Source organism: Canis aureus, chromosome 1 (assembly GCF_053574225.1).
Source record: "Canis aureus isolate CA01 chromosome 1, VMU_Caureus_v.1.0, whole genome shotgun sequence".
In the NCBI taxonomy this organism is placed as follows: Eukaryota; Metazoa; Chordata; class Mammalia; order Carnivora; family Canidae; genus Canis; species Canis aureus.
The window spans coordinates 36,368,330-36,395,478 of NC_135611.1; the positions used below are offsets into that span (position 1 = coordinate 36,368,330).

Sequence of the window (27,149 nt, forward strand, 5' to 3'; positions counted from 1 at the left end):
TCCTTTTAAGAGGGAATCATCTAATAAATATTTGAAATCCTAGATTTTGAAGGAAGACATGGAAATGAAACGTCAGGCATTGGATCAGCTAAGTGAGATTGGCCAGGATGTGGGTCAATTAGTTGATAATCCCAAGGCATCTAAGAAGATCAACAGTGACTCAGAGGAACTAACTCAGAGATGGGATTCTTTGGTTCAGAGACTAGAAGATTCCTCTAACCAGGTACTTTTTGCTTTGGATTGTATGTTGTACCATGAAGTAGAAATTAAATATTCAGGTTAGTTTTAGTTTTTATGAAATAAAAGAATAGTAGGTAAACTGCAAAGTAAAGAGAAGGTTTCTTGCACCTCTCTTACCATAGTATTGAAAATTGACATATAAAAAATCTTTACTGTTCTGCAGTAAATTTTAATAGATCTTCAACACACTCCTTAATATCCAGTAATTTAACTCTTAGTAAACTGATGACACTTAGACATGAATCCATTAAATCATCTTTAAATCATAAATAATCATATTAATTTAAAAAATATATTAGTGAATTGATTGAAAGTACAACTTTGGTTTGTACGTGGATGTTCATAGCAGTATCATTTATAATAGTGCAAAAGTGAAGCCGCCCAAATGTCCCATAGATAGATGGATGGATAAACAAATATGGTATATTCATGCAATGGAATATTATTTGGCAGTTAAAAAGCATGAAGTACTGACACATGTTGCAATGTGAATGAATCTGGAAAATGTTACATTAACCACAAGAAGCCATGCACAAGATTAAAAGCACTGTAACTCTTTCTATACAAAATGTCCCAAGTAGGCATATCCGTAGAGATAGTAAGTAGATTAGAAGTCACCAGAGCCTGGTGGGGGAGAGTGGATGGAGTGGTGGACTATTAATAGGTATGGAGTTTCTTTTGAGGAAATGATAAAACTGTTCTGTGGTGAGAATGTATGGATGGTTGCACAACTCTGAAAAAAATGATAACTACTGAACTGTGTATTTTCAAAGGGAGAATGACATGGCATGTGAATTATATCTCAATAAAGCTGTGACAAAACCTTAAAACATCTGGCTGATTTATATACTTCAGGTGACTCAGGCTGTGGCAAAGCTGGGGATGTCCCAAATTCCTCAGAAAGATCTTCTGGAGACTGTTCGCATAAGAGAACAAGTAACTACAAAAAGGTCTAAGCAAGAACTGCCTCCTCCTCCTCCCCCAAAGAAGAGACAGATTCCTGTGGATATTGAAGCTAAGAAAAAGTGAGAACAGATAGAGGAATTTTCTAAATATTGTACTGCCCATCATGTCTTTTGTACTGATCACTAATCATATGCAGTCTTAGATGTAATTTTTTTTTAGATGTAATTGTTATGGAAATTCAACCCGTAACAAACCCCTGAGTCTTTTGAGTGTTCTCCTCCACTCTGGCTAGGCATCTAAATGGTCTCAGGTGATTTTATTTATCCTGTATTCAATCTGGAACACATATTGGGTTCTGTGTGACAGAACCCTTCCTTCTTCCTTTCCATTGTCTACCTTGGGAGGATGGGACTGTCTGTGATTCCTCATTTATTCTTTCTTTCACTGTGAGAATCTTGTCTGTTTTGCTTTAGACAGAGCTCCTTATTCTCTGCACCTCTTCATGCCATTCAAAAATACTTAATGCAGGGTAGTCATTCCTTTGTAGTCTCCCTCCCCCTCATACTTACCCACATTTTCTTTCTTCCTTTGTTAATTCTTTTGTCAGATTCACTAACACATTCTTTATGTTCGGCTTAAAGATCCATCTTTGACATAAAATGTCTTTTTTGTGTCTTATTGATTCAGAGGAAACTCAGGCTCTTTAGAAAAGGACTAATCACAGCTGATGGAAATTGAACATTTCCTAATGGCAGCTACTCTGTTGAGCTGTGCTGTGTGACAGCCCGGTAATGTACCTCACATGGGCTATAGCAGCAGCGCCGTACATCAGCCCTTCTATTCTCTCCCTTTTATGGGAGAATCCCAGTGCTTGGCTAAATGGGCAATTATTTTGGGCCCGAATAAAAATGATATGATTTCCCCAATGTAGCTTTTGTTAGGCGAAGTGGGATTCCAATTTTACTGGATGATTTTCATTTTGATCATAAGGCTGTGTTTCGGTCTCCCACCAGCATCTCCCTGTACCCCCAGAGTACCTCCAAGGTGCAAGCGCCGGCAGTGGGGCCTTTGCTTTTGGAGCCAAGGCAGCCCAGGAAGAAGATGCTTCTGATGTTCAAATTGCCATAGATCTTTTATCTGAGTGTTTATTTTCTGCCAGGTAGATCTGGTGGGGTGTCCCTCCAGTGTTGACTCCATGCATTCAGAAGCAGGGAAGGTTGTAAAAGACTGGGAGGGGGCGGCATAACTCTAATACCTTAAACACCATCATGTTGTAGAGAGTGTGTTCTGCTGCAAGAAACAGAATGCTGTACCAAAAGTGACCTAAACAGTGAGGTCATCAAGTCACATTACAATAAATCTGGAGACAGGGCATTTTGATGGGATGGTGGGGTTTGGCCTCCTGCCACCTGCCTTTCCAGGTCCTTTGGCTTTTACCATCAGGCTTGTCCTCTCATGGTCCCAAGATCCTGCTGGAGCACTGGGTATAACATCTTTGTATAACCTGAAATATGTGTAGGAAGGGCAGTTTTCCCTTATTTGTCTTTTTTCTTCCCTCTCCCTCTCTCCCTCTCCCTCTCCGTCTCTCCACCTCCCTCTCCCCCTCTCCCTCTCCCTCTCTCTCTCCTTTTTTAAATCAGGGAGAAAGACTCTGCCTGGAAGACATGGGCTAACTTCCCCCGTGGTCTCACTGGCCATTAGTCAGTCACTTGCCCAGCCCTTTGGATGCATGGGAGGTTGAGACTCGCTGGCTGGCCTTTTTGGCTTCTGTAATTGTGTTCTGGAGGACTGGACAGCAGAGAGAAGTGTGGGGAAGGGAGTGTGTGTTGATTGGGCAACCAGCTGTGAGTACCAGTCTTCCAGTCCATGATTTGATTGATGCAGAACTTCCTTCAGTTAATTCCTGGGCAAATAGGAGCTAGTGTATATGCAGATCATTATGATAAAAGGCAGTGAGATCTCATTATTAGAAAGGTTAGTTTTTTTTTTTTAATTTATTTATTTATGATAGTCACACACAGAGAGAGAGAGGCAGAAACAAAGGCAGAGGGAGAAGCAGGCTCCATGCACTGGGAGCCCGATGTGGGATTCGATCCCGGGTCTTCAGGATCGCGCCCTGGGCCAAAGGCAGGCGCTAAACCACTGCGCCAACCAGGGATCCCCAAGAAAGGTTAGTTTTATGGGCAGCCAAAGTCCACCCCCTCCACATCTACCCATGTATACTAGTTCTGCTTTTGGGCCCTCTTCAGTAGGTGCCTCATCAGTACGGAAGGGGTTTTCATGTTTCCATTTATGTTGGCCTACAGTGTAGAGTATCCTTAACCATGCTGGGTATTAGATGTCTTCCAGACCCTTTAATAGTTTCAGTCTGCTGTAGGAACAGCTATTGGCTGGTCTTAAAATGGGCTGTCAGAGCAGATGCCAGCTTAGTATAGTTTCTAATACATGTTTCAGAAATGGCAGTTTATTTCCCCTTCTCTTGGTGCTGCTGGTGGCTTTTTTTTTTTTTTTTTTTTACCAGCTCAAGGTCCAGAGGGACAACTCTTTCATATAATTGAGATCTCTGTTAACACGACCTGAGACCATTCCTGCTCTGTAAAAGCCAAATATTCATAATTCACTAGAAACACGTTAAGCTGTAACCCAAAAAGAATCAGACAACCTGTACTTACCTTAAAGTACCTAAAATTACCCAGAAGTTGTTTTGAGAAGGCCTGTGGGAAGTATACTGGTGAGAAGGATGGATTGCCTGGTTTGAACCCAAGCTCCACCATCTATAGCTTCATGGTCCGGGGCAGTCATTTCAAACCTCCATGAGCTCAGTTTTGTTTTTTTTTGTTTTGTTTTGTTTTTTTTTTTTGCATTTAAAGGGATAATAATAGTAAAGGCATCTCAGGGTTGTTGAGAGGATTACCTGAGTTAATAATACACGCAAAGCCCTTAGCAAAGGGCCGGGCATGTGGCCGACAACCTGTGAGTGCTTCTCTCTTGCCCCTCCTCACTGGTTTCCAAGGGCCTTCTTGGGTTTGTCCATGCTTTTTCCTTACTATCGTCATGTTTCAGTTCTGGCTGCTGGTACTACCGCAGCCTATTATTTGCTGTTCTAGCCTCTCTTTATTCTTTCTGCTCAGTGAACACTAGAAGATAAATACAATCATGCCAGTCCTGTGCTTTTAAGCCTTCACTGGCTCTCTGTTGCCCTTCGATTGTGCCCAGACTCCTTAATCAGTCTTGCAGGGCCTTCCAGGAACTGGCTGGTGTGGCTCTCTGCCACATGGGCAGTTGATCTTCCCTGCTGGGTACTCACGATTCCAGCCATGCCTAGCCACTTGCTGTGTGCAGAGAGTGGTCCTCCTTTTCTTTGTTCTCCCTTTGCAAGGAAAAGTCCTGTGCATAATGCTGCTGTTGTGCTCCATGAGGCCATCCCTTCCTGACTGAATTAGGAGCCATTACTATGAATTCCTGGAATTAGCACCTCTTGTGATTGCTTGGTACTTTCCATTGCTCCTACTAGATCAGAAGCTCCATAAGGGCTGGGATTGTGTCTGATTCACCTTTGTTTCAAGAGCCTGGTCCAGGGGCACCTGGGTGGCTCAGTGGTTGAGTGTCTGCCTTCAGCTTAAGGCATGATCCATGATCCCAGGGTCCTGGAATGGGAGCTCTATACAGGCTCCCTGCTCAGCAGGGAGTCTGCTTCTCCCTCACACTACTGTTGTGCTCTTGCTCTCTGTCGCTTGCTCTCATTATCTCTTCCCCTCTCAAATAAATAAATAAAATCTTAAAAAAAGAAAGTGCCTGGCATATGCTGGACTCAATTACTATGTTAAAGTAAAGAAGGCATTAACTTTAAGACTATCTGTACCTGCTGTTTTTCTGTTATTTTCTAATCAAATCTTTTTCCTTTTCTACAGTTTATAAAAATACAAGTGATTTCTTACAAAGTTTAAAAATTATATAAGTATTTAAAAAACTATTTGTTAAAATACAAGTGATTTCTTACAAAGTTTAAAAATTATTTAAGTATTTAAAAAACTATTTGTTAACGTTACAATACGATTCCTCTTATCAAACTTTTAATTGTAATTGTGTGATTTTATTTTGTGTGGTTACTCTATGTCTGTGTTGCCTTTTTTTGAGGAATATTTAGAACACGTGCCTGGTGGGTATTTTGCATGCTCTCTATCTTGAACCCGGTGAAACAATAGAAGGTTAGGAATGACAAATAGTAACATTTGAATCTTAAATCAGGTTTGATGCTGTAAGTGCAGAACTGTTGAACTGCATTTTGAAATCAAAGACTGCCATTCAGGCTGCAGAGATAAAAGGGTATAAGAAGATGCAAGAGACTTCAGAAATGAAAAAGAAGTTGAAGGTAAAACATAAAACAAAAATATCCTAGTGAATAAAATATTTCATCGGGTTTGATTTGCTGTTGACATAAAGGTGTGATGGGATCCAAAGGCTTCCTGTAAAATAAATGTAGCCAGAAGGTAGCTGTTAGAACACTGTAGTAAATTTTGAATAAGTCAAGCTGGCTGGCATTCAGATCCTTGTGTGGAGGGAAGAATTTTTTTGCCTCTTTTTTCTTAACCTCTGAGATGTACAGGAAGGAACACTTCTAAGGTGATCCAGTTATTAGTATTTTTTACATTGATTAGATCTACCTTAATCTAGTCCCTAATAATTTATGACTTTGTGTATGCTGAAGATATTTTGCTTTCTGAATATAACAAATTATTTCAATTCTCAAAATCCCTTTGATATGTTTTCTTTAGAGAAGAGACACATTCAAAAAATAAATACTGTTAAAATGTCTGAGATCTTAACTCTACAACTTTGAACCTCACGTGTGTTATTGTAAATTGTGACAGGAGATTGTAGTGACTTATGTCTTTGGTGTTCATTAAGTGTGTGTGCATCATTTCATGAAGTGTTTCAACACCTAGTGCACGTCTGTAGTCCATCTGGTCTACGTTGATGATGGAGTTTGTCTGTGAAGAGTTTGGAGAACATTTCCAAAACAAGATGTAGATAAATATCAGTGATCTAAGCCAGAAAGTGGTAGTACCATGGTGGTTGAGAGGAGGCCAGGATGGCAGTTATCTCTGTTCACTGGTGAAGTCCAGAGGGGGAGGTAGCATCATGCTAGAATCAGAAGGGACATGCTTGGAGCTGGATGGGAAGGCACAGCAGGCAGGGGTGCCCCTCAGCAGAGGCATGAAGGTGAACAAGTATGTTGTAATAGTTTTTGTTGTTGTTGTTCTGTTTAGTGCTAGGTGTATGTGTAAAAGTAGTGGAGAGTTAAGGTTGGAGAGGCGGTTTGGAGTCAGACCCTGGTTGACATATGTTTAGGTGAGAAGTTCAGACTGACTTCTATCTTATCATTGCATTGTAAATATAAATCTGATTAGGTGGCTCCTGTGGTTGCAACTAATGGCTTTCCACTGCCACGGGGACAGAATCGATATGTCCCTGACATGCGCCCTGAGCTTACAGCCCTCCTGAATCCTGCTCTTTTCTCATCCTCTACCTTCAGCACGTGCTGTTTTCCATGCTCAGAATGACCCTTATTAAGCCTTTGTGCTGTGTGGTTGAAAAGCCTTCTACTCCAATAAACCTCTTTCAGCCTCATTAGGAAGAGTTAAGTGATTCATCTTTGGACTTCCATGTTGCTTTGACCATACCCTGGTGAAAGCCCTTATTGCATTTATGTCATTATTTGTTTCTATGCCTGCCTGTGAGTGCTTAGAAGTGAGGATAATTCCCCATCGAACCCCCTATTTTCGGCACTCAGCAAAGTTGTTGGCTGATGGAAGGAAGGAATGAATGATGGCTGTGGAAAGGGGGATGTGGGAGGTTGTTAGCCTGGAAGCACCATTATCTGAGCCCTCTGAGTAGGGAGTCAGGAGGTCAGAAAGGACAGCTGTGGTGCATCATTTCATATGCTTCTTACAGTGCTGAAAAACCAATAGATGATAATAATGAGCATTTAACAACCCTATTCTCAAAGCAGAGGATTTGGAAGTTACAGTGATCTTTATCCAAAAAATATTAATAAGTTAAATTCCATCCTATCTACAAGCAATTTTACTCCTAGATTGTTACTATAATATTGGAGGGGATGAAAATAACCACTGTGTTTGTTACTGGAAGGCATGATTGGTAGTTCACTCGTTTTCCTTTAATATTTGTAGGTTCATTTATTTTGTTGTTTTAGACAAGTAGTGATAGATGGATGCCAAAAGAGTTGGCAAAATGTAACATGAAGAGAAGTTAACTATCACTTTAATCTCTAATTTTTCTTGCAAATTGGGGAAAGATCAGCTTAATTGTGTTTTAATGAAGAACTGCCTTGTTCCAACTGCTGCCTCACCTGGGTGGAGGATCCATAGTTCAATCTATCACCACAGAAAGTAGCAAAAAAATCAATTTGTATAAAACAGGTCATAATTCTTCAGTTTGTTGGTGACTTTTTGCATTGATACTTGGTTTAACAAAAACAAGTGGTGTTTCTTTGAATCTCTTGTTATTTCTTAATCTTTGTGAATTAGTCACATTAAAGCTGTGCAGCTCAAAGTAGGATTGTTTATTTGCTAGTGCTTTTATGTACAGAAGTTAGAAGGATTCTTCTCTGGATTGTCTGGTTGAAATAATATGCCTAGAAGTTTTGATTGTGCTCTTATGGGCACTATTTGAGTAGTTAATTTTATCAGTTGTGGATTGAGGAATGGGAGAAATATCAGATATTGAGTGTTCATGCATACGTGTGTGTGTGTGATTTTGTTCAACCCTTTCTTACTAGTTCTGGAAAGATTTTGTCTTCCCTGTCTTTGAGATATAGGGACATTGAGAATATCAAACTATAGAGACATAAATATTAAGTACCATTCTTCAAACATAAGGAACAAAATGCTTTAGTTTGGGTCCCAAAGCAGATTGTCATAGTTTAGAAATTATATAAGAATTATGGTTGTGGTTGAAGTCTGCAGTAGATCCTAAACTTAATATAATATCAACAAATAATAGGCTCAAAATATTTCTATTTTTCATGTTAATTTTTGTCCAGTGATCTCTGTTATAGAATATTCAGTTAATTTGCCTAAACTGTTATTTTTATTGTGTGGCATAAACATTGAGGTTATGTATGTAAATAGATATCCTGGATCTAAAACACTAATTTTAATTGTTCCCTCTTGATAGGAACTATAAATGTACAATTTTTTTCTTATAAAAGTAATCAAAGTTTTTTTTTTAAGTCACCAAAATTTTGTGTGTTTGTGTTATTTGTTTAAATTTGCCTTTTGAAATTTAATCAGCTTTGAAATTTTGTAAGGCAGCCTGGAATTGCATAGTTTTGTCTTGTAGTATTTCTCCTGTGTCAACCTTGACTATAACACTGAAAGGGAATGCAGGAAGGCATGAACCATGAAACTTAGAATAGCGTGAACATTGCATTCATTGAGAAGAAAGTTTGCAGTATTCTTATGTTGGGATTTTATTTTCAGGGATTAGAAAAAGAACAGACAGAAAGAAGCCCCAGACTGGATGAATTAAACCAAACTGGACAAGTCCTTTTGGAGCAAATGGGGAAAGGTGAGACCCTTATCTTTTTTAAAAAAATGTTTTTTAGATGGTAGCATTGAATAATATTTACAGTTTGACAAATTACACATTTAACACTGTAACCTCTTTTTTTACAAGTGGTTTAGACTTTTTTTTAGACAAGTGGTTTTCAAAAATTTTTTTTAGGTAACAGTTTTTTTTTTTTTCAAATGAAATCCTATGCTAAAGTTTTTATAAAACAGATAAAAGGGAAGTTGTTCTGCTTTATAGAGTCAGACAACCTAAAACTCTGATAGCTTAGCTGAATAGTTGAAATTCACTGTTGTGGAAGATTTTAAAATCTCTTCCTTTGGGGTTATATATTAGGAATTTTTTTGGAGAGGGGTGGCAACAGAAAATTTTACTTTGGCAATATTTGGGAAATGAAGTTGTATTGAAGTGAATTCATTAAGGTTGTTCAATTTTTATCACTTTTAAATTAGTATATTAATTTAGTGCAGGTATCTTTTTATAGTTAAACTTGATGAAGTTGTTACTTGTATTTGAAATTTTTACCTGTATTTAAGGACTTTTTTTTTTCTTTACCATTAGCCCTCAGTTACTCAGGGTTGTATAAAGATAAATATTTTTCCTATCAGCTTTACATATGAAACTTTCTTTGGTCTAGCTCTGAAAGACCTTTCTTGTAAGTCCTATTCCTTATTCCAGTGATGGTAAATGCTTTGGAAGACTGCTGCAATATTCTTTGACAAAAGCCATGTACACCCAAGGCAGAATATTAGTTTGACAAGAATTTTCAGTGTAGTGATTTTTAGTCTTTTTTTTTTTTTTAACTTTTCATTCTGGAAAATGTAAATATATATAGCACAAACAGAATAGTGTAATGAACCTCTTTGTACCAATTACCCAGCTTCAGTAATTAATGGTATCCTGCCATTCTTGAATTATCTATACTTCTACTCATTTCCCACTTTCTGGGTATTATTATCATTGTTGTTTATAGTTTTCTAAAATAAAATTTATAGGCCACCTGGGTGGCTCAGTCAGTTAAGCATCAGACGCTTGATTTCAGCTCAGGTCATTGGGCTCTGCCCTCAGCAGGGAGTCTGCTTGACCCTTTTTCTCTGCTTCCCCACTCTTACTTGTCAGCTCTCTCTCTCTTTCAAATGAATAATTAAATCTTTAAAAAAATAAAAAGTAAATTTTACTTACATTGAAATACATGAAACCTAAATGTGCTGTTTTGACAGCCCGTATGCATATAGCAATATATGGAAAATTTCTATCTGTCCAGGAAGTTCCCTGGTGTCTGATGGATCAGTCACCCCTCCTCAAAATAACATTTTTAAAAACTTTAGATTATTTTTGCCTCTGCATTTAAAAAAATGTAAATTAATTATATACACATACAAACTATGGACACACATACACTTATACACGAAAATATGTGTGTGTCTAATATATGTCCATTTATTTGGAAATTATGCAAAAATACCAGTGTCAATTCATAGATGTTAGTATAGCTTAATTTCTTTCTTTCTTTCTTTCTTTCTTTCTTTCTTTCTTTCTTTCTTTCTTTTTTTTTTTTTAAATAAATAGAGTGGGTTTTCACTAGCAGAGTACAGCTTTTGTTGCATGTGTTCTTATTGTGAAAAGGCATCCCCTAAAATATATACTCTGGAAACTAAGTTCATGTGAAAATGTTCCTTGTAAAATATCAAGTGCAATATCAGAGGATATGTCATTGATGGTTTTGTAAAGGAACGAATTTTGTGATGTAATGCAGACTTGTTTAATTTCATGGGAAACCCTTTGTATTTTGTATGTTTTTGGAACATTGGTAGGACTGGAAATGCATTCATTAGAGGATACTAATTTTTATTTATGTACTTATTTTTTTAAAGATTAACTTAATTATTTTAGAGAGAGAGAAGGGAGAAGGAGAGGTAGAGGGAACAAGACAATCCTGAAATAGACTCCCTGCTGAGTACACAGCCAGATGTGGGAGAGAGGGGGCTTGATCCTAGGACCCAAAGACCATGACCTGAGCTGAAATGAAGAGCCAGCTGCAGGGCATCTGGGTGGCTCAGTGGTTGAGCGTCTGCCTTTGGCTCAGGGCATGATTCCGGAGTCCTGAGATCAAGTCCCACATTGGGCTCCCCATGGGGAGCCTGCTTCTCTCTCTGCCTATGTCTCTGCCTCTCTTTCTTGTGTCTCTCATGAATAGATGAGATCTTAAAAAAAAGGGGGGGGGGCAGCTGCTTAACTGACTGAACCACTCCGGCACTCCCTAATTTAATTTATTTTAAAAGACACATTTAAGATGAGGTGGGAATGGCAATGGGGTATTGATCTTAATAGGGTGTTTATGTTCTGGGTTTAATGTCTTGCTTTTTGAAGAGTGTCTATGTGTTAGAGAATAAAAATGAATTTTAAAAATCTTCCCCAGTGTCTTCCCATTTTATCTATTATTCTAATTTTATAGTATTGTATATTATTTTTCTCCATATGGTTTTAGTGCTCTTAATCCTACTGCTCTTATAAACCAGAACTGTTGAACAGAAATGAAAGCACAATTGGGTCCCTCTTGCTGCTCCCCTCATCTTGGCCATTTTCCCCAAGCAATTTGAAATAAATCCTAGAACACAGATAGTTAGCATAGAGGGTGTTTTTAAAAGAGTGTAATTTGGCCAGAGCCTGCCTGGGTCAGGATGTAGATAAGTGACTCAGTCCTTTGGTAAAACAAATGTTCCAATAATCATGTCACTGATTTCCTCAAACTAGTTCATCAGAAGTCATACCACACTGAAATTTGATGGGACTTTTCTGCCAAGTGCATTTGAATTGCTTTGTGGTATCTTGTAAAACATAGAAACATTTTAAACAATGAAATTTTCTGTTTCATTTATCTTTTGTGGCTGTTTTATTCGGTTTTCTTGGTTCAGCCTTATCTTTTTCCTAGAGATTGTGAGCTAATAAAGTAGAGTAGTTAGGCATTTGGATAATATGGCTTTATGAATTGATGTTTACTATGACTAGCCTATGGAATTTGATAGTGGTCCTATGTTTTTTAAATTTCCCTAGATTCTTTTTTTTTTTTTTTAAAGATTTTATTTATTCCTAAGACACAGAAAGAGGGTGGGGGAGAGAGAGAAAGAGAAAGAGAGAGAGAGAGAGAGAGAGGCAGAGACACAGGCAGAGGGCGAAGCAGGCTCCATGCGGGAGCCTGATGTGGGACTCGATCCCGGGTCCAGGATCAGGCCCTGGGCTGAAGGGGGCGCTAAACCGCTGAGCTACCCGGGCTGCCCCAAATTTCCCTAGATTCTAATAGTGATAGATTGAAAAATATAGTCAGGTGAGAGTAAGTGGCAGGAGTATGTTATATTTTATTCCTTTTAGTAATAAGATGACAGTCTATCGATTTGGGCTTTTGATTAGTCATTTAAGAGTTGAATATCCTGTAGAAATAGAAAATTTATAACTCAGGATCTCTGGGAGCAAAACCATTATTTTAAAAGACAATATATAGTTTTCCTTGCTTGATGTGAAAATTATGCTTTACTTACTACTTGATGTCTATCCAACTTACAATATCTTAAGCTTAGAGGAAGGAAGATTTAAATTTTGAGAATTGGTTTGAAGAGGCAAAATGAATGAATTGTGATGTATTATCAGTGAATAACTACCTCTTCCTTGTTTTCTAGATGAGTGGTGATATTTTCCATCTCAAAATTTTACCAGTTTATTTTCATTTTTTTTTAAAGATTTTATTTATTTATTCATGAGAAACACAGAAAGAGAGGCAGAGACATAGGCAGAGGGAGAAGCAGGCTCCCAGCAAGGAGCCTGATGCAGGACTTGATCCCAGGACCCCAGGATCACACCCTGAGCTAAAGGCAGACGCTCAACTGCTGGGCCCTCAGGTGGCCCCAGATTTTAGCAGTTTAATCCTTCTTTATTGTTTAGCACAAATTACCCTGACATGAATGTAAAGTGGCTGATGTTATACCTTTGCCCTCTTAGAATATAAATGACCTGACAGAAGCAGAGCCTGGATCACCATTGTTCAGTTGGGTTGTTAGGAAAATGGTGAATTGTTTTGTTTATGACCCTATTAATAGAGATAAATGAACTTGGACGTGGTGTGAACGATTTGCTTGGGCCTAATATTCTATAACCTGTATGATGCTGGCTAGTGAACCTCAGCAACTGACATGGGTGGTGTATTCAGATTATGTCGTGTCATGTTTGCATTTCTAATTTTCAGTGGATACAGTGTGTTGTAGTATTTTAAAAATTGCATCGGCTGTGAGTCATAAGTGACCTTTTGTTTTACATGCCATTTTATTCCTTAGAGCTCTTATTACCCTGATTTCAATCGCATCTATTTACAAAGCACCATTCTTTTTTCCCCTCCTACTCAAATAATAAAGATGGTAAGCCCATTCTTTCAACATGCATGCCCTCCTAAGGAGATAAAGATTCCTTTGTAGATTTTCTATACTTTTTCATAGTTATTTTCAGTGATTTGGTGTATTTCATATTAAGGGAAGGACTGTGATAAAACTTATTATTACATATAACTATTATTTCTCCATTTTTTACCTTTCAAATATATGAGACAAAATTGTAAGATTTCAGTAATAAACATAATGGCATTTTTTTTCCCTGTTGTGTTTCTGAAGTAGATCGTCTTACCACTGTGTTGATATTTTGGTATTTTCTGGTCAATGTGTGGCATGCCCAATAGGCTTGCTGATACCTCTTGGGCCTGGCTGCTGGCTAGGTGCTCCTACACTCAACAGGTTGCTCCATGCACTAGTTCTTGCCATCCATTTTGCAATTCTTATGACACTGTGGTTTGGTCACCAAAGAATCTTTTGAGCTCCTCAATTGTTTAGCCAACTGTCTTTTTTTGTGATGATAGAAGGTTTACCTTCTTACCTCAGAACTTCAGACAAGTCTACATAATTCATTATATTTCCCTGCTTCTGTCTAGAAGCTAGCAAAGTGATACAATGCACATACTCTATATAAGAAGCCATGGTTGCAGCTCCACTGATGTGCCTTTTGTGATGGCAGTACTACTCCTGAATTGCTATTTCAAGCTCCCCCTCTCCCATCTCAGCCAGAGAATGAAGCGTAGTTATTCTTAACGGCATCATTATAATTTTGTTGTTATGTTAGAAGGGACTTAAGGAAGTGATCATTATATGTGACATCACCTCATTATTTTGAATAGGCTAGAATGTTTATAACAAATTCAAAACAAGTTTTATAATAACATATGTAGTGTCTGCTTATTTTTTATGTCTGCATAGAGGGTATTCCTACAGAAGAAATAAAAAATGTTCTGGAGAAGGTGTTCTCAGAATGGAAGGATATATCACAGCATTTGGAAGATCTGGCAAGAAAAATTCAGCTACAGGAAGATATAAATGCTTACTTTAAGCAGCTTGATGATCTCGAAAAGATCGTAAAGACAAAGGAGGAGTGGGTAAAACACACTCCCTTTTTAGAAGCTCCTCAGCGGCCCTTGCCAAGTTTGAAGGACTCCTGTCAGGTAAAGAAAGAATCATCCAGAACATGAAAGCATTCTCTGCCTAGTCCTGTATTTAAAGAATGCTACTTTTATTATGAACTTTAGGTTAATGCTGCTCTGATTAACTTTCTGTGAGGATAGTTATCTTCAATGAGTTCCGTGACCCAATTTTCTCTTTTGTAGCGGGAGTTGACAGATCTCCTGGGCCTCCACCCCAAGATTGAAATGGCGCGTGCCTATTGCTTAGCTCTGAAGTCTCGGCCTTTGGCTCCAGATTTTGTCCAGCAGGGCTTCGAGAGCCTTCTGGGCCGTTACCAAGCTGTGCGACAGGAGTTAGAGCATCGTCAGCAACAGCTGGAGAATGGTAAACCCATTCTTTTGGCTTTCTTATTAGATGACTCTACTATCTTCTCTCTCAGTTTGCTGTAATTAAAAAATTACCCTTGATATTTAGACAAAGAGCACACTTGCTTGTTTTGCACCAGCCACATTTTGTTTTCCTCTGTGCCTGCTACTGTTCGGGGTCTTAAAGTATATTCTTAATATTCCTTGGATTCACACTTATTTAGAAAAGTACAAACAGCTTTCACCTGCTCTAAAATCATGCTACTAGGACATAATAATTTTTTTAAAGGATATAATAATTTTTAAGGAGTTTTTTTAGAGGGTACTGTTCTTCCCTTTTACTGAAGGAGGCCGGCTAATATCAATACTAGTAGGGCTAAAAAGAATGATCACTTCTGTTTGCTCAGAATGGTTCAGGTTTTGGCAATACCTTTTCCTCTTAGAAAAGAAATTATGTTTATCTTTCAGAGTCTGAAATTATTTATGTATTTATTTATTTACTTACTTATTAGAGGGAGGGAGGGGCTGGCGGGGGGAGACAGAGAGAGAATATCTTAAGCACGTTCCATGCTGGGCTCAATGTGGGGCTTGATCTTACAACCCTGAGATCATGACCTGAGCTAACATCAAGATTTGGATGCCTAACTGACTAAGCCACCCAGGCGCCCCTCAATGTCTGAAAAATTTTAAAGAGTTTTTACTTTTGGAATAAACCTGAGTTTGGCAAGTTAACTGTTAACTGTTTTGAGAGCTCATTTCTCATATGTTCTGGGGGTTTTTTTTTTGTCCTTAGCTATTATATAAGTCAGGAATTGTGTTGTATTATGTAATGTTATGGGTAATGCATGTTAAAAAGCTGTATGTTGAACCATACCCTTCTTGTAACAAATGTAGATTGTGTAATAACTTGTAGGAATCTATATGCGTACGTGATAAGCAAATATGTCATGTCTTTCTTCTGGAAAGGGTTTTGGACACCATGCTTTTTTGTTCATTGAATTTAGTTACCCTAAGGTGTAAAATAAATGTTTGAGAGTATTGCTTTTCAAATTTACTCTTATAAAACATGCCTTCATATCGATCCTTGTCAAAAACAAAAGTATATTTTGTAATAGTAAATTGAAAAAGCAGTACACTGAAACATCTATTTAACATTACAACACAGTTCCCAACCTGAAACTGAAAAAAAAGTTCAAAATCTATTTTTTTTGTTTTTTTAATTGTGGTAAAATATGTATAACATAAAATTTATTATTTTAACCATTGCTTTATTTATTTTTTAAAGTTTATTACTTAAGTAATCTCTACACCCAGCAGGAGGCTCAAACTCACGATCACAAGATCAAGAGTCGCATTCTTCTCCAGCTGAGCCCACCAGGCACCCCATATTGTAACCATTTTAAAGTGTAGAGTGCAGTAGTGTTAAATATATGTGCAACTGCTCTCCAGAAGTTTTTCATCTTGTGAAAGTGAAACTCTGTACCTATTAAACAACAGCTCTTCACTTCCTCCTTCCTCCAGCCCTTGGCAACCACCATTCTACTTTCTGTTCCCATGAGTTTGACTCTTCTAGATACCTCATATAGGTGGAATCATGCAGCACTTTTTATTTGTGACTTAGTGTAACGTCCTCAAAGTTCATCTATGTGGGCAGCATGTTGTCAGAATTTCCTTCCTTTTTAAGGATGAATAATATTCTATTGTATGTAGTCTACTGCATTTTATTTCTCCATCCCTTTGTCGAGGGCATTTGGTGGTTGTGACTAATGCTGCTAATTTCTTAACGTTTGCTTCTCGTTGGTCTCACATCTTTGTATTCCAGATCATCTTAGTTCCTTTCCACACAAGTGTTGCTTGTTTGTGATTTTTACCTTAATGATAGAGACACACACATTCCAACTGCCTTCTGCAGTCAGTACCTCTCATAGGACCTGCCATAGCTGGGCTGTGGCTTTCTGGAAATGCCCACCACTCTGTAAATGGCGGTTTGTCTACCCACTTGAGCTCAGAGGAAGACTGGTTGGGGGGATCCTGGTTTTCTTTTATTCTTTGTGTAGCTACTAGGGAAAAGGAGATTATATGAGACAAAAGAAACATTGTAGTACGATTTTTAGAGAGACATTTCATCATGTCTCATCATCATTTTTCAAATAAAGAAAAAATGATAGTGAGTTAGTTAATATTTCAAACATCAACCCCCAGGAATGAAGTCACTGTCTGACTCTCAGAAATGCCAATGGAATGATTTGTCATAGCAGCTAACAGAGGCCCTTCTAACTTTTAATTGTGGAGTTTAACTTATTAGGTATTAAGATTCACTTATATAGAGAAGATTAATGGTATGTATATAATAATATAAGGTTCCTAAAATTATTTTCTAAAAGTAAGTATTTTTAAATAAACAGAACTGAAGAGCCAACCTGGACGTGCATATTTGGAAACATTGAAAACACTGAAAAATACACTGAATGATTCAGAAAGTAAGGCCCAGACATCTTTGAATGTCTTGAATGATCTTACAAAGGTGGAGAAGGCCCTGCAGGAAAAAAAGGTAATATATATTTTTAGGTCTTAGAAGTCTGGTGTCATTTTAAATACCTCCTGTCACTTATTTTGAAATATTTTTTTCCAGCTATTTAAAAAATAGTAGTCATTTTTGGTCAAAATTGGTCAAAAGTTCCTTATAGTTTAAAGGTTAGTTACAATAATGTAGTACCTTGGCTAAAAGAAGAGATACTTATTGAATACCACTAATAGAATAAAAGTGTATTTTCTCCTTCTACTGTAATTAGTCTAGAATTCCCAACCTGTTCATAATCTGCTAAAATATCTTTAATAAAATGAATATCACTGGAATTGATGTGTTCTTTCTTCTGTGTTGAATAAAAATGCTTATCTGGTTATTTAGGATATATGACTCTGCATTATTTCATCATACAAAACAGATCAGCCATTGAGCCCTGCACACACTTGATCCTCACTGAGTGCATTGTTTTACTGGATTTTAGTGTAGAGAATATATTATTTCTGGCCCACACACAACTCATGAAGGGAAAGCTTTAACTTTTTTTGGTTATGTGTATTTTTTTCATGATTTTTGTACAATTCTTTTTTAATTGAATACTTTTTAAAAAGTGACAGGCTTTTTATAGCCCATATTATTACGTCTGTACAGACAAATTATTGTGCATATTTTTAATCTTTAAAATTTTTTTCCAGGCCCTTGATGAAATCCTTGAGAATCAGAGACCTACATTATATACACTTGCAGAAGAAACAAAGGCTTTGGAGAAAACTGTTTCTCCAGATGTAGAAAAAATGTATAAGCAAGAATTTGATGATGTTCAGGGAAAGTGGAATAAACTAAAGGTCAAGGTTTCCAAAGATCTGCATTTGCTTGAAGAAATTACCTCCAAACTCAGAGCTTTTGAGGTAAATCCAGAGCTAATGGTGTGTAAGTTTATTAGAGAACAAAGTGGTAATTTATCAAATAAGACTCTAGTGTCTATTATTTGGATATTTTTCATTCTTTCATTTCCCATATTTATTATGTGTGTAAGTTGGGATTTCTAACTTGCTTTTGATGTGCTGGAAAACACACTTATTTGCTTTTTCTTTGCAAATGGGCTTATTTGTAGAGGTGAACTGGATCTTGAAGATAAGAGAAAATTACTTAAAACTGGTCAAAGTAATGTTTCAGGGATGCAGAGTTTGCGTGATATTCAGACTGGTGATTAGATTGCAGGGGAACTTTGTCGGAGTGGTAAAATTGCCCAGGTAGTAGCAGACGGCTGAGTCCTTGAAGCTGGTGTTTGAAGACTTTAGACATTTGGAGATAAAAATCTGAACTAGACCATCGATAAACAGTGTCCAATTGGGAAAGCAGGTCATTTGAGGAACATGAAAGTCAGAAGTAGGATCCTTTGCTACATCTGAAAATGCCCACGGATGAAACAGTGATAAAGTTCCAGACGAAAGAACAAAGGTTAGAAAGTAAGGAGAAAGTAATAAAAGTCAATTTCAGATAAGCTAGGATTTTAACATTTCACCTGTGAGGAATATGGAGAAGTGGTCTTGAGCAAATTGTCTGGTTTTCTCCTAGGAAAGGTTGGGAGGAAGAATGAATCAATCGGACTCTTTGCCCTATTTTCCTGGTCTCTCCTTACTTTGGTATTTTGTGTTGTATCTCATGATAGACTTTTGGTTTCATGCCTGGCAAAGAGAAGGCACTCAAGAAATATTTTTCAGTGAATGAAATGAAATTAGTAATAGGAGATTTAAATTTGGATATGTATATATATCCAACATTAATTAATAGCTAATATAATGTTATGTATATATTTGGATTTAGATTCTAAGAGATTAGATGAGACTTTATATAGATATATGTATTTCATATATACATGAGAGTTTGTGTAAAGGATGATGTTAAAAAAGTGAAAAGATTGAGAATGAAGACAAAATTCATGAAAATGATGTTTTAAAAATCAAAATCAGGGAACATGTGGTAGGAGAGGGGTGGGTAGACTGTACAGATCCGTGTGAAGATATCAAGAAAGATGAGACAAGTGGAGCATGGTGACTGCTAAAATTAGAGGGAGACTTTTTGCCCCATTGGACAGTTGTAGTGAATGACCAGGAAAATAAAGATGGTGACATTTCTGTGTGTGTGTGTGTGTGTGTGTGTGTGTGTGGTGCTAGTAGAAGGAACTTTTTTTTTCCTAAGTGCCAACTGCAGTTCTCTACCAAAACTGAGATCTCCTTAGAATAAAGCTTGATTTTTGAAGAGGGGTGTGTTATGTGTTGCTTAGTATTTTTGAATCATTTAATTTGTGTGAGCCGATCCACTTCCCCTTATGTGTCTTCAGGTGTAGTTTTTCCCAACTTCAAAAACCATAATTACTCTTATTCATGATCGTAAAATTTGTGGTTATGGTCCAAGCACTTGTTACCAGTGGTTCTCAGCCAGGGGTGATTTTGCCACCCCTACCCCTCCACCCCACCCCACCCCACACCCCCCTCCAGGACATTTGTTAATGTTCGGAGATGTTTTTTGGTTGTCACAACTGTGGAGGGAAGGGGGTATGCTATTGGCTTCTCATGGGTAGAGGCCAGAGTCACAGCTAATGCATAAGACCTCCCCCACAACAAAAGACTTTTCTGACCCTAAATGTCAATAGTGTGAAGGTGGAGCAATATTCGATTAAATATTTCTCATCTTTTCAAAAGAGCAGTGCTTTGTTTTCAATTTAAATCTAAGATGTAGTTAAGAGAAATTTACGGGTGAAGATTAACCCAAAGGTTATTAATCTTTTGACTCTCAGAAGTGTATTTTGGGGTTAGCTAAGTGTGTGCCAGTATTTAAATATGGAATTTTTTTAAAATATGAAATTTAAAGAGAATAAAGAGTGTTCCAAAACACAAAAGAGAGTCCTGTGGCTATAGTAATCCAGCCTTAGGCTTTAGTGGGTTGTTATACTAATGTAGCAAACCCAGGCACTTAGAGTGGCCAGTTGGAATATATGCCAAATTCATTCCATGATAAATAACCAATATTTAAATTTTTTTGTAATCACAGTAGCAGATTGATAATGTCCAGCTATTCTTTCTTTATTTTTTAACTACAAGATTGTTGATAGTCTGTGTGTATTTCCTAACTGTGCAACTTCTTTATTGAAATATGTTTTTTTTTATTATAAAGAAAACTTTTACTCCTTTATTTGCTTTGCTTTGAAGGCATTGCTTGTTACTTAACTACTTACAATTCACTTAGGAAACCTTAATTTTTCACCAAAGCTAGTTACAAATAAATATTCTTTAGAGGTTAGCATTGTTTCCCTTCAGTGACCTGATGTACAGTTTTCTAGCCATTTAAGTTCTATTTGTCTTTAAGGCATGAAGCACAGTAGGTTTTTTTTTTTTTAATTTATTTATGATAGTCACACAGAGAGAGAGACAGAGACAGAGACACAGGCAGAGGGAGAAGCAGGCTCCATGCACCGGTAGCCCGACGTGGGATTCGATCCCAGGTCTCCAGGATCACGCCCTGGGCCAAAGGCAGGCGCCAAACCGCTGCGCCACCCAGGGATCCCCACAGTAGGTTTTTGATTCAGTGTGTTGGTTTAGGATGATGTTTCTTAGGAGAAAAGTGATTGATTTGTTTATTTTTAAAATGCATTTTTAACTATATAACTAATACATAGAGGCTGGTTGTTGTGAAGAAATTGAATAATAGAGAAGTATTAGAGTGAACATTTAGACTTCCCTGCCCCTCCCCCCAATACCATTTCCTTTCCTTTTTTTTTTTTTTTAAATTTTTTTATTTATTTATGATAGTCACACAGAGAGAAAGAGAGAGAGAGGCAGAGACATAGGCAGAGGGAGAAGCAGCCTCCATGCACCAGGAGCCCGACGTGGGACTCGATCCCGGGTCTCCAGGATCGCGCCCTGGGCCAAAGGCAGGCGCTAAACCGCTGCGCCACCCAGGGATCCCACCATTTCCTTTCCTGAAGGCATCTAATATTAATAATGGGTCCCAAGAAGACACAAAGAAATGGGAAGACGTTCCATGCTCATGGATTTAAAGAAAAATTTTGTCAAAATGTCTATACTGCCCAAAGCAACCTACACATTTAATGTGGTCCCTATCAAAATTACAACAGTGGTTTTCACAGAACTAGAACAAACAAATCTAATATTTGTATGGAATCACAAAAGACCCTGAATAGCAAAGCAATCTTAAAAAAGAAAAGCAAAGCTGAAGGTATCACAATTCTGGACTTCAGGTTAAATAACAAATATCGTCATGTGACACGAAAATAGACACATAGATCAGTGGCACAGAGTAGAAAGCCCAGAAATAAACTCACAATTACTTATGATCAGTTAATCCTCAACAAGGCAGAAAAGAATATGCTATGGGAAAAAGACCATTTCTTCAACAAACGGTGTTGGGAAAACTGGACAACATGCAAAAGAACGAAACTGGACCACTTGCTTACACCATACACAAAAATAAATTCAAAATGGATTAAAGACCTAAATGTGAGGTCTCAAACCATAAAAATCCTAGAAGAGAACATAGGCAGTAACCTCTTTGACATCAGTATAGCAAGTTCTTTCTAGGTACGTTTCTAGGGAAACAAAAGCAAAAATAAACTTTGAGACTACATCAAAATAAAGAGCTTTTTGCATAGCAAAGGAAACCATCAACAAAACTAAAAGGCAAACTATGGAATGGGAAAAGATGTTTGCAAATGACATATATGATAAAATGTTATTATAGGAAATACATAAACTTAAAAACTCAACACCCCAAAAATGAATAATCCAATTAAAAATGGAAGAATATATGAACAGACTTCTCTCCCAAGAAGTCATCCAGATGGCCAACAGACACATGAACAGATTATTAACATCACTTACATCAGGGAAATGCAAATGAAAACTGCAATGAGATATCACCTCACACACCTGTTAGAATGGCTGTGCTCAACAACACAACAACACAAGGTGATGAGATGATGTAGAGAAAAGGGAGCACTGTGCACTGTTGGTGGGAATGCAAACCAGTGCAGCCACCGTGGAAAACAAAATGGGAGTTTCCTTAAAAAGTTAGAAGTAAAACTACTCTATGATCCAGCAATTGCATTACTGGGTATTTACCCAAAGAATACAAAAATACTAATGCAAAGAGATAATGTACTCTGGTGTTTATAGTAGCATTATTTACAATAGACAAGATATGGAAGCAGTCCAAGTGTCCATTGACTGATAACTGGGTAAAGAAGATGTGTGAATACACACAAATACACACACACACGCACATACACACAGTGGAGTATTACATAGCCATAAAAAGAATGAAATCTTGCTATTTGCAATGACATGGATGGAGTGAGAGAGTATAATGCTAAGCAAAATAAGTCAGAGAAAGACAAATACCATATGATTTCACTGGAATTTAAGAAAAAAACCAAATGAGCAAAGAGAAAAAGAGACAAACCAATTGTAGAGTGCAAACTGATGGCCACCAGAGGGGAGAGGGGTGAGGAGATGGGTGAAATAGGTGATAGGGATGAAGGAGGGCACTTGGGATGAGCAGGGGGTGATGTATGGAAGTGTTGAATCACTAGATTAAAAAAAGGGGAACTTTCTGGGGGTTAACAGATTCCAGTCCAATAGAAAAGCTCATGAATGTTACCAATTCTAATAATTTTTTTCACCTAATAGAAATGAATGATGTTGGAGCTCCATGAGGGTGGGTTGGTTGGTTATTTATTTATTTATTTATTTATTTATTTATTTATTTTCATGAGGGATATTTAAATAGCACACAAATATATGAGCTTGGAGTGTGAATCCCAGTACTGCTAATGATGGTGCCTTTCATTGGCACAGCATACTTCAGCTTCGAAAGTATTTCATAGCTACGTGCTTACTTTTTCCTGCCATTCTACGGTACTTATAAAAACATATTTTTGTTTGTTGGTGTGCAAATTTTAGTTTTCTGTTACTTGTTGGCAAATAGGGTTTTTTTCATCTGCCTCTATTTCCTTTGTCTTCATGGCTGGTTTCTCTGTACAGTTGGAGATTTGGCCTGCGTATTCATATTCAGTGTTATAAGTTCTTAAATTCTTTTTTTATCTATACCATGCCAAAGTAATGACCTCAGTTCCTGTACTTAGGAATTAAAATGTTAATTGGTATTTTAAAAACTACTTCACAGAAAATCCTCCCACTCCTTCCAGGCAGCAAAACATTTAAAAATACATGAATATTAATATTTTCATTATTGATTTTACTTGATTTTTTTTATGAATTATGGGGATTAAATATTATAAACTTTTAGGAGGCTGGTTGTATATCTCTCATCACCAGTAATGGTATCTTTGCATTTGGGAGCTATGGGTGTTTTGTATTGTTTGTTGCTTCTTTTTTCTTCCTCAAGATCTGTGATGTGGTATAACTGCAAATTGTGAAACAATTCATGAGGCCCACACAAAACTCTGTCTTATGTTTATCACCGTTTCGATAGCCTCTCCCTGCTGTGTTCAGACTCCCATAGAGTCCCTTGCCCTGATAATCCCATTGCACTTTAAAGCTGGCTCTCATTTCCAGTCTCTTCCCTCTCGAATTCGACTTCCCCAGTGGTGCCAGAGTTCTGCTTCTGGAAAGGATCTGGTTGTCTTTGCCGTGGTGATAGGGTGCATTCACATCGTCTCCTAGCTCCTGCTTCCTCCTTGCCCTGAAGCCCTTCCTGCAGCGCCACCCCCTGCCTCTCCCCTCCTTCATGAGCTGAGTCTGGCGAGGAAACAGTGTCTTGGATCACCAAAACCACATTGGACAATTTCTCCGGAAATGTCACTTCCTTGCTAGGAATTCACATCTTCTGAGCTCACCCTTTAAGAGTAAGCTTGTTCTACAGTGTTCTGTCTTGCTCACCACCATCCCCACGGCTAATTATTCCCTCCTCTGTGATTCTACTACACACTGTTGACACCTTCCCAAACCCTCATCTCAGACCAGCTTTTATTAAAATGAGACCTGTGTGTGTCTCTCCTCCCCCAGAATGGAGTTCTTTGACTACAGGAGCCTTGTGTGGCCAACAGCAAGTAAGTGGATGTGAAGTAATTGCTTTGTAGGTGCCTATAGACATCTCTACAGATGCATTTCTCTCCTGAGGTTGGATCTGTAAAGTATAGATGGACCACACATGGAAGGACCCTATGTCATCAGATCCCTGTAGTCAGTCGCTGACCAGTTGGATGGGCTCTGACCCAGGGTGTGGAAGAGGCTATGCCGGACCTCTGAGACATGCAGAATCTGGCTTTGAAATTACTGTAGAAAGAATTTCAGAGTAAACACACATTGGTCATATCTTGTTAAGAGTGACCTGAAATAAGGCTGATTTAACTCTTTCTAGGTAATATATGATTGATATAGTGATCTTATAAAGTTTTTTCTTTTCTTTCTCATTTTGAATGCATTTTAGTTTATTTTTTATTTTTATTTTTTTGCATTTTTTTGGGTTTTTTTGCATTTTAGTTTAAAAGGGAGTATTGGTGCATTCTAAACCTTAGATTTAAGAATTCTTCTTAGTTTCAGGTAATTAATGTTGTAGTGATGTCATCATGGCTCTTCCCTATTAAATGAAGGGACACTTTTTAAAGAGTATTTTTGAGGTGCATGAGTGAAATAGAAACCTCATTATGTTAAATTACTGTTTTAATTCTGGTTTCACACTTGCCTCTGTCTTGGGTTAGAAGTTGCTTAAAAAGCTGTGGACATTCCAACAGATGGGGAAGGAGCAAAATGAAATGCCAAGAATTTAGCCGTCAACAAAATCTTGGGAGGTAGTTGTGTACTTTGGAATCTCATTGTCTTAAATCCAGAGCTACCAAGCTTCAGATTTCCTCCATCTCTAGCTCAGGGGCTAGGCTGGGAGTTTTAGGGTTCAAGGAGTTATTTTCATGACCCTGCATTCCATTTATGTAACCAGCAGCTTGTATCGCCCATCTCAGATATGTACAAATCCGTGCTTTTGAGCAGTGATGGTCAGTGTACAATTTTGGCCCTTCTAAAACTTAAATTTTTGATACTTTGGTTTTCAAAATACCCTTAGTCATTTTATATTTGTATCAGAATTTGCGAATATAAATAAGAATGAGAAATGGTTGCCCTAGGTTAGTACTTACAGTTTATTTACTTTGTGCATATGAAATAATGGCAGATATTTATTTTAGAAGTTTACTGGGATTTTAAAATGTTTTACATTGCTTCAAAAGAGATGAGGTCCCCTAAAGGAGAGAGAACATTAGAAATTATCCAATTCTTATATATATTAGAATATATATGACATATATATAATTCAGAACATATATGTAATATATAATATATTATTCAGAACATGTAATATATATATGTAATGTATATGTGTGTATTCTGCAAATGGATGGAGGTGGAGAAAAAATACTTGTTATTGTACATAGAAACTCATAAGTGTGTAAGCTGAGTGATTTTTTAATGTGCAGAGAGGTACTTTTCATGGGAGCTCTTGCACTTTCTTTGGAATTTCTTTCTTGTATGATTGATTTAAAGATGAGCAGACTTTGGGTATTTTTTTTTTAAAGCATAGGAAATACTTGCCACAGGTAGACTGAGACAATATTGTCTTTCTGGGGAAGAAGAGGTATTGGAGGGTGGAGCAGAGCTCCCTGTCTCCCACACTTACCTGCACACAAGCTGTAGCTAGTATTGATCTTACTAATCTATTAACCCTTCCATATGGTGTGGCCACAGGGTGGAGATCCTGTGAGAATCTGCTGCCACCAGGAATTTCTAAAGTTCAGGCCTTCCCTCATTTACTGGGTTTCCTTCTGCTGAGCTGAATTCAGAAGATCTAGTAGGTCTTCCAAACAGTTGCTTTTAAACACCAATAGAATAGAACAAGGATTAATGCTGGCAACAGTTAAAAACATTACACTGATTCATGCCAGCATGTACTCTCCCTGGCCACTCATTCCTAAACTTGGAAGTGGTAGCTCTTTATGGGTTCATCTTGATAATAAAGCACTTGGTTTTATAGATCTTAGTAATAATAGCATTTACTGCATGCCTGCTTTGTACCAGACCCTGTCCAAACATTATCTTTGTTTTTCAGAACAACCAGGCGAGCTGGTTGTTATTATTCCTATTTCATAGATGAGCTGCTGAGCCTCAAAGAAGAGAAATTAGTTTCTCAAGACCTTGTGACTGGTGAGGTGCTGACCTTGATATTCACACTTTTGTCTTTCTTTCCATGGGTCCCACTGCTTCTCTTAGAAGTTAGTGTGGCCAGGATTACGTGAAGGATTTTTAGTAGAAAACAAATTGTCAGATTCTTGTCTCTTTCTTTTGTTACTGTTGGGATGATCAATTGAACTTCATGGCTTATCTGTGTCTGTTGCTTTCCTCTTTCTTTTTTCTCGTGTTGAAGTATGAGAGAAGGAACAGGTGTGTGCGAATTGTGTGTGCTCCCCTGGGTCTGTATCTGGCAGAGGGAGGAAAGGAAGGGGGTTGATACCATTCCTCACATGCCAATGATGGATTGTTGAGGCTCCTCACTTCAGTCAAATCAGATTGTGATAAAAAACCTCTGTAGAGTGTAATGCTTCCCTACAAATTTCAAAAATCCTTGGCCCAGAAGACCATCAGCTTTTTAATTCACAACTAAGAGTTAATGAATTGCCAAGGTACACAGCAGCAACACTGCTTTGAGTTCTTAAGTAGTTTAGAATGGAGAGTAACCATGCAGGATGTGCCAGGTTAAATGGACAGTTTAAAAAAAAAGTCCTCCGTGAACTCTATAGATACATTTGTACTTTCTCTCATTTTGTACTTTTATCTTTTTGTATCCCACTGCCCCCTGCCCTGGGTGTGTCTTACTGAGTAGTCCAATGTGGTGAGATCTTAGGACGAGGAGCAAACACAAAGAGAGAGATGTCGCCAATGAAAATAATACATTAGAGGAAGAGTGCATGAGCCTGTGAGAACAGTGACAGGCTAAAGAACA

At 37.7% G+C, this 27,149-nt stretch overlaps 1 protein-coding gene across 9 annotated transcripts in view; it reads left to right on the forward strand.

Annotated features, from left to right (window-relative positions):
* UTRN (utrophin) overlaps positions 1-27,149 on the forward strand; it is a 505,421-nt gene that overhangs the window by 141,707 nt on the left and 336,565 nt on the right. For all 9 annotated transcript variants that reach the window (XM_077895925.1, XM_077895964.1, XM_077895934.1 and 6 more), the window contains 8 exons: positions 44-223; positions 1,096-1,265; positions 5,395-5,518; positions 8,652-8,739; positions 14,031-14,272; positions 14,435-14,615; positions 17,002-17,147; positions 17,816-18,028. In XM_077895925.1, the coding sequence (XP_077752051.1) occupies positions 44-223; positions 1,096-1,265; positions 5,395-5,518; positions 8,652-8,739; positions 14,031-14,272; positions 14,435-14,615; positions 17,002-17,147; positions 17,816-18,028 (1,344 nt within the window). The remainder of the gene's footprint in view (positions 1-43; positions 224-1,095; positions 1,266-5,394; positions 5,519-8,651; positions 8,740-14,030; positions 14,273-14,434; positions 14,616-17,001; positions 17,148-17,815; positions 18,029-27,149) is intronic.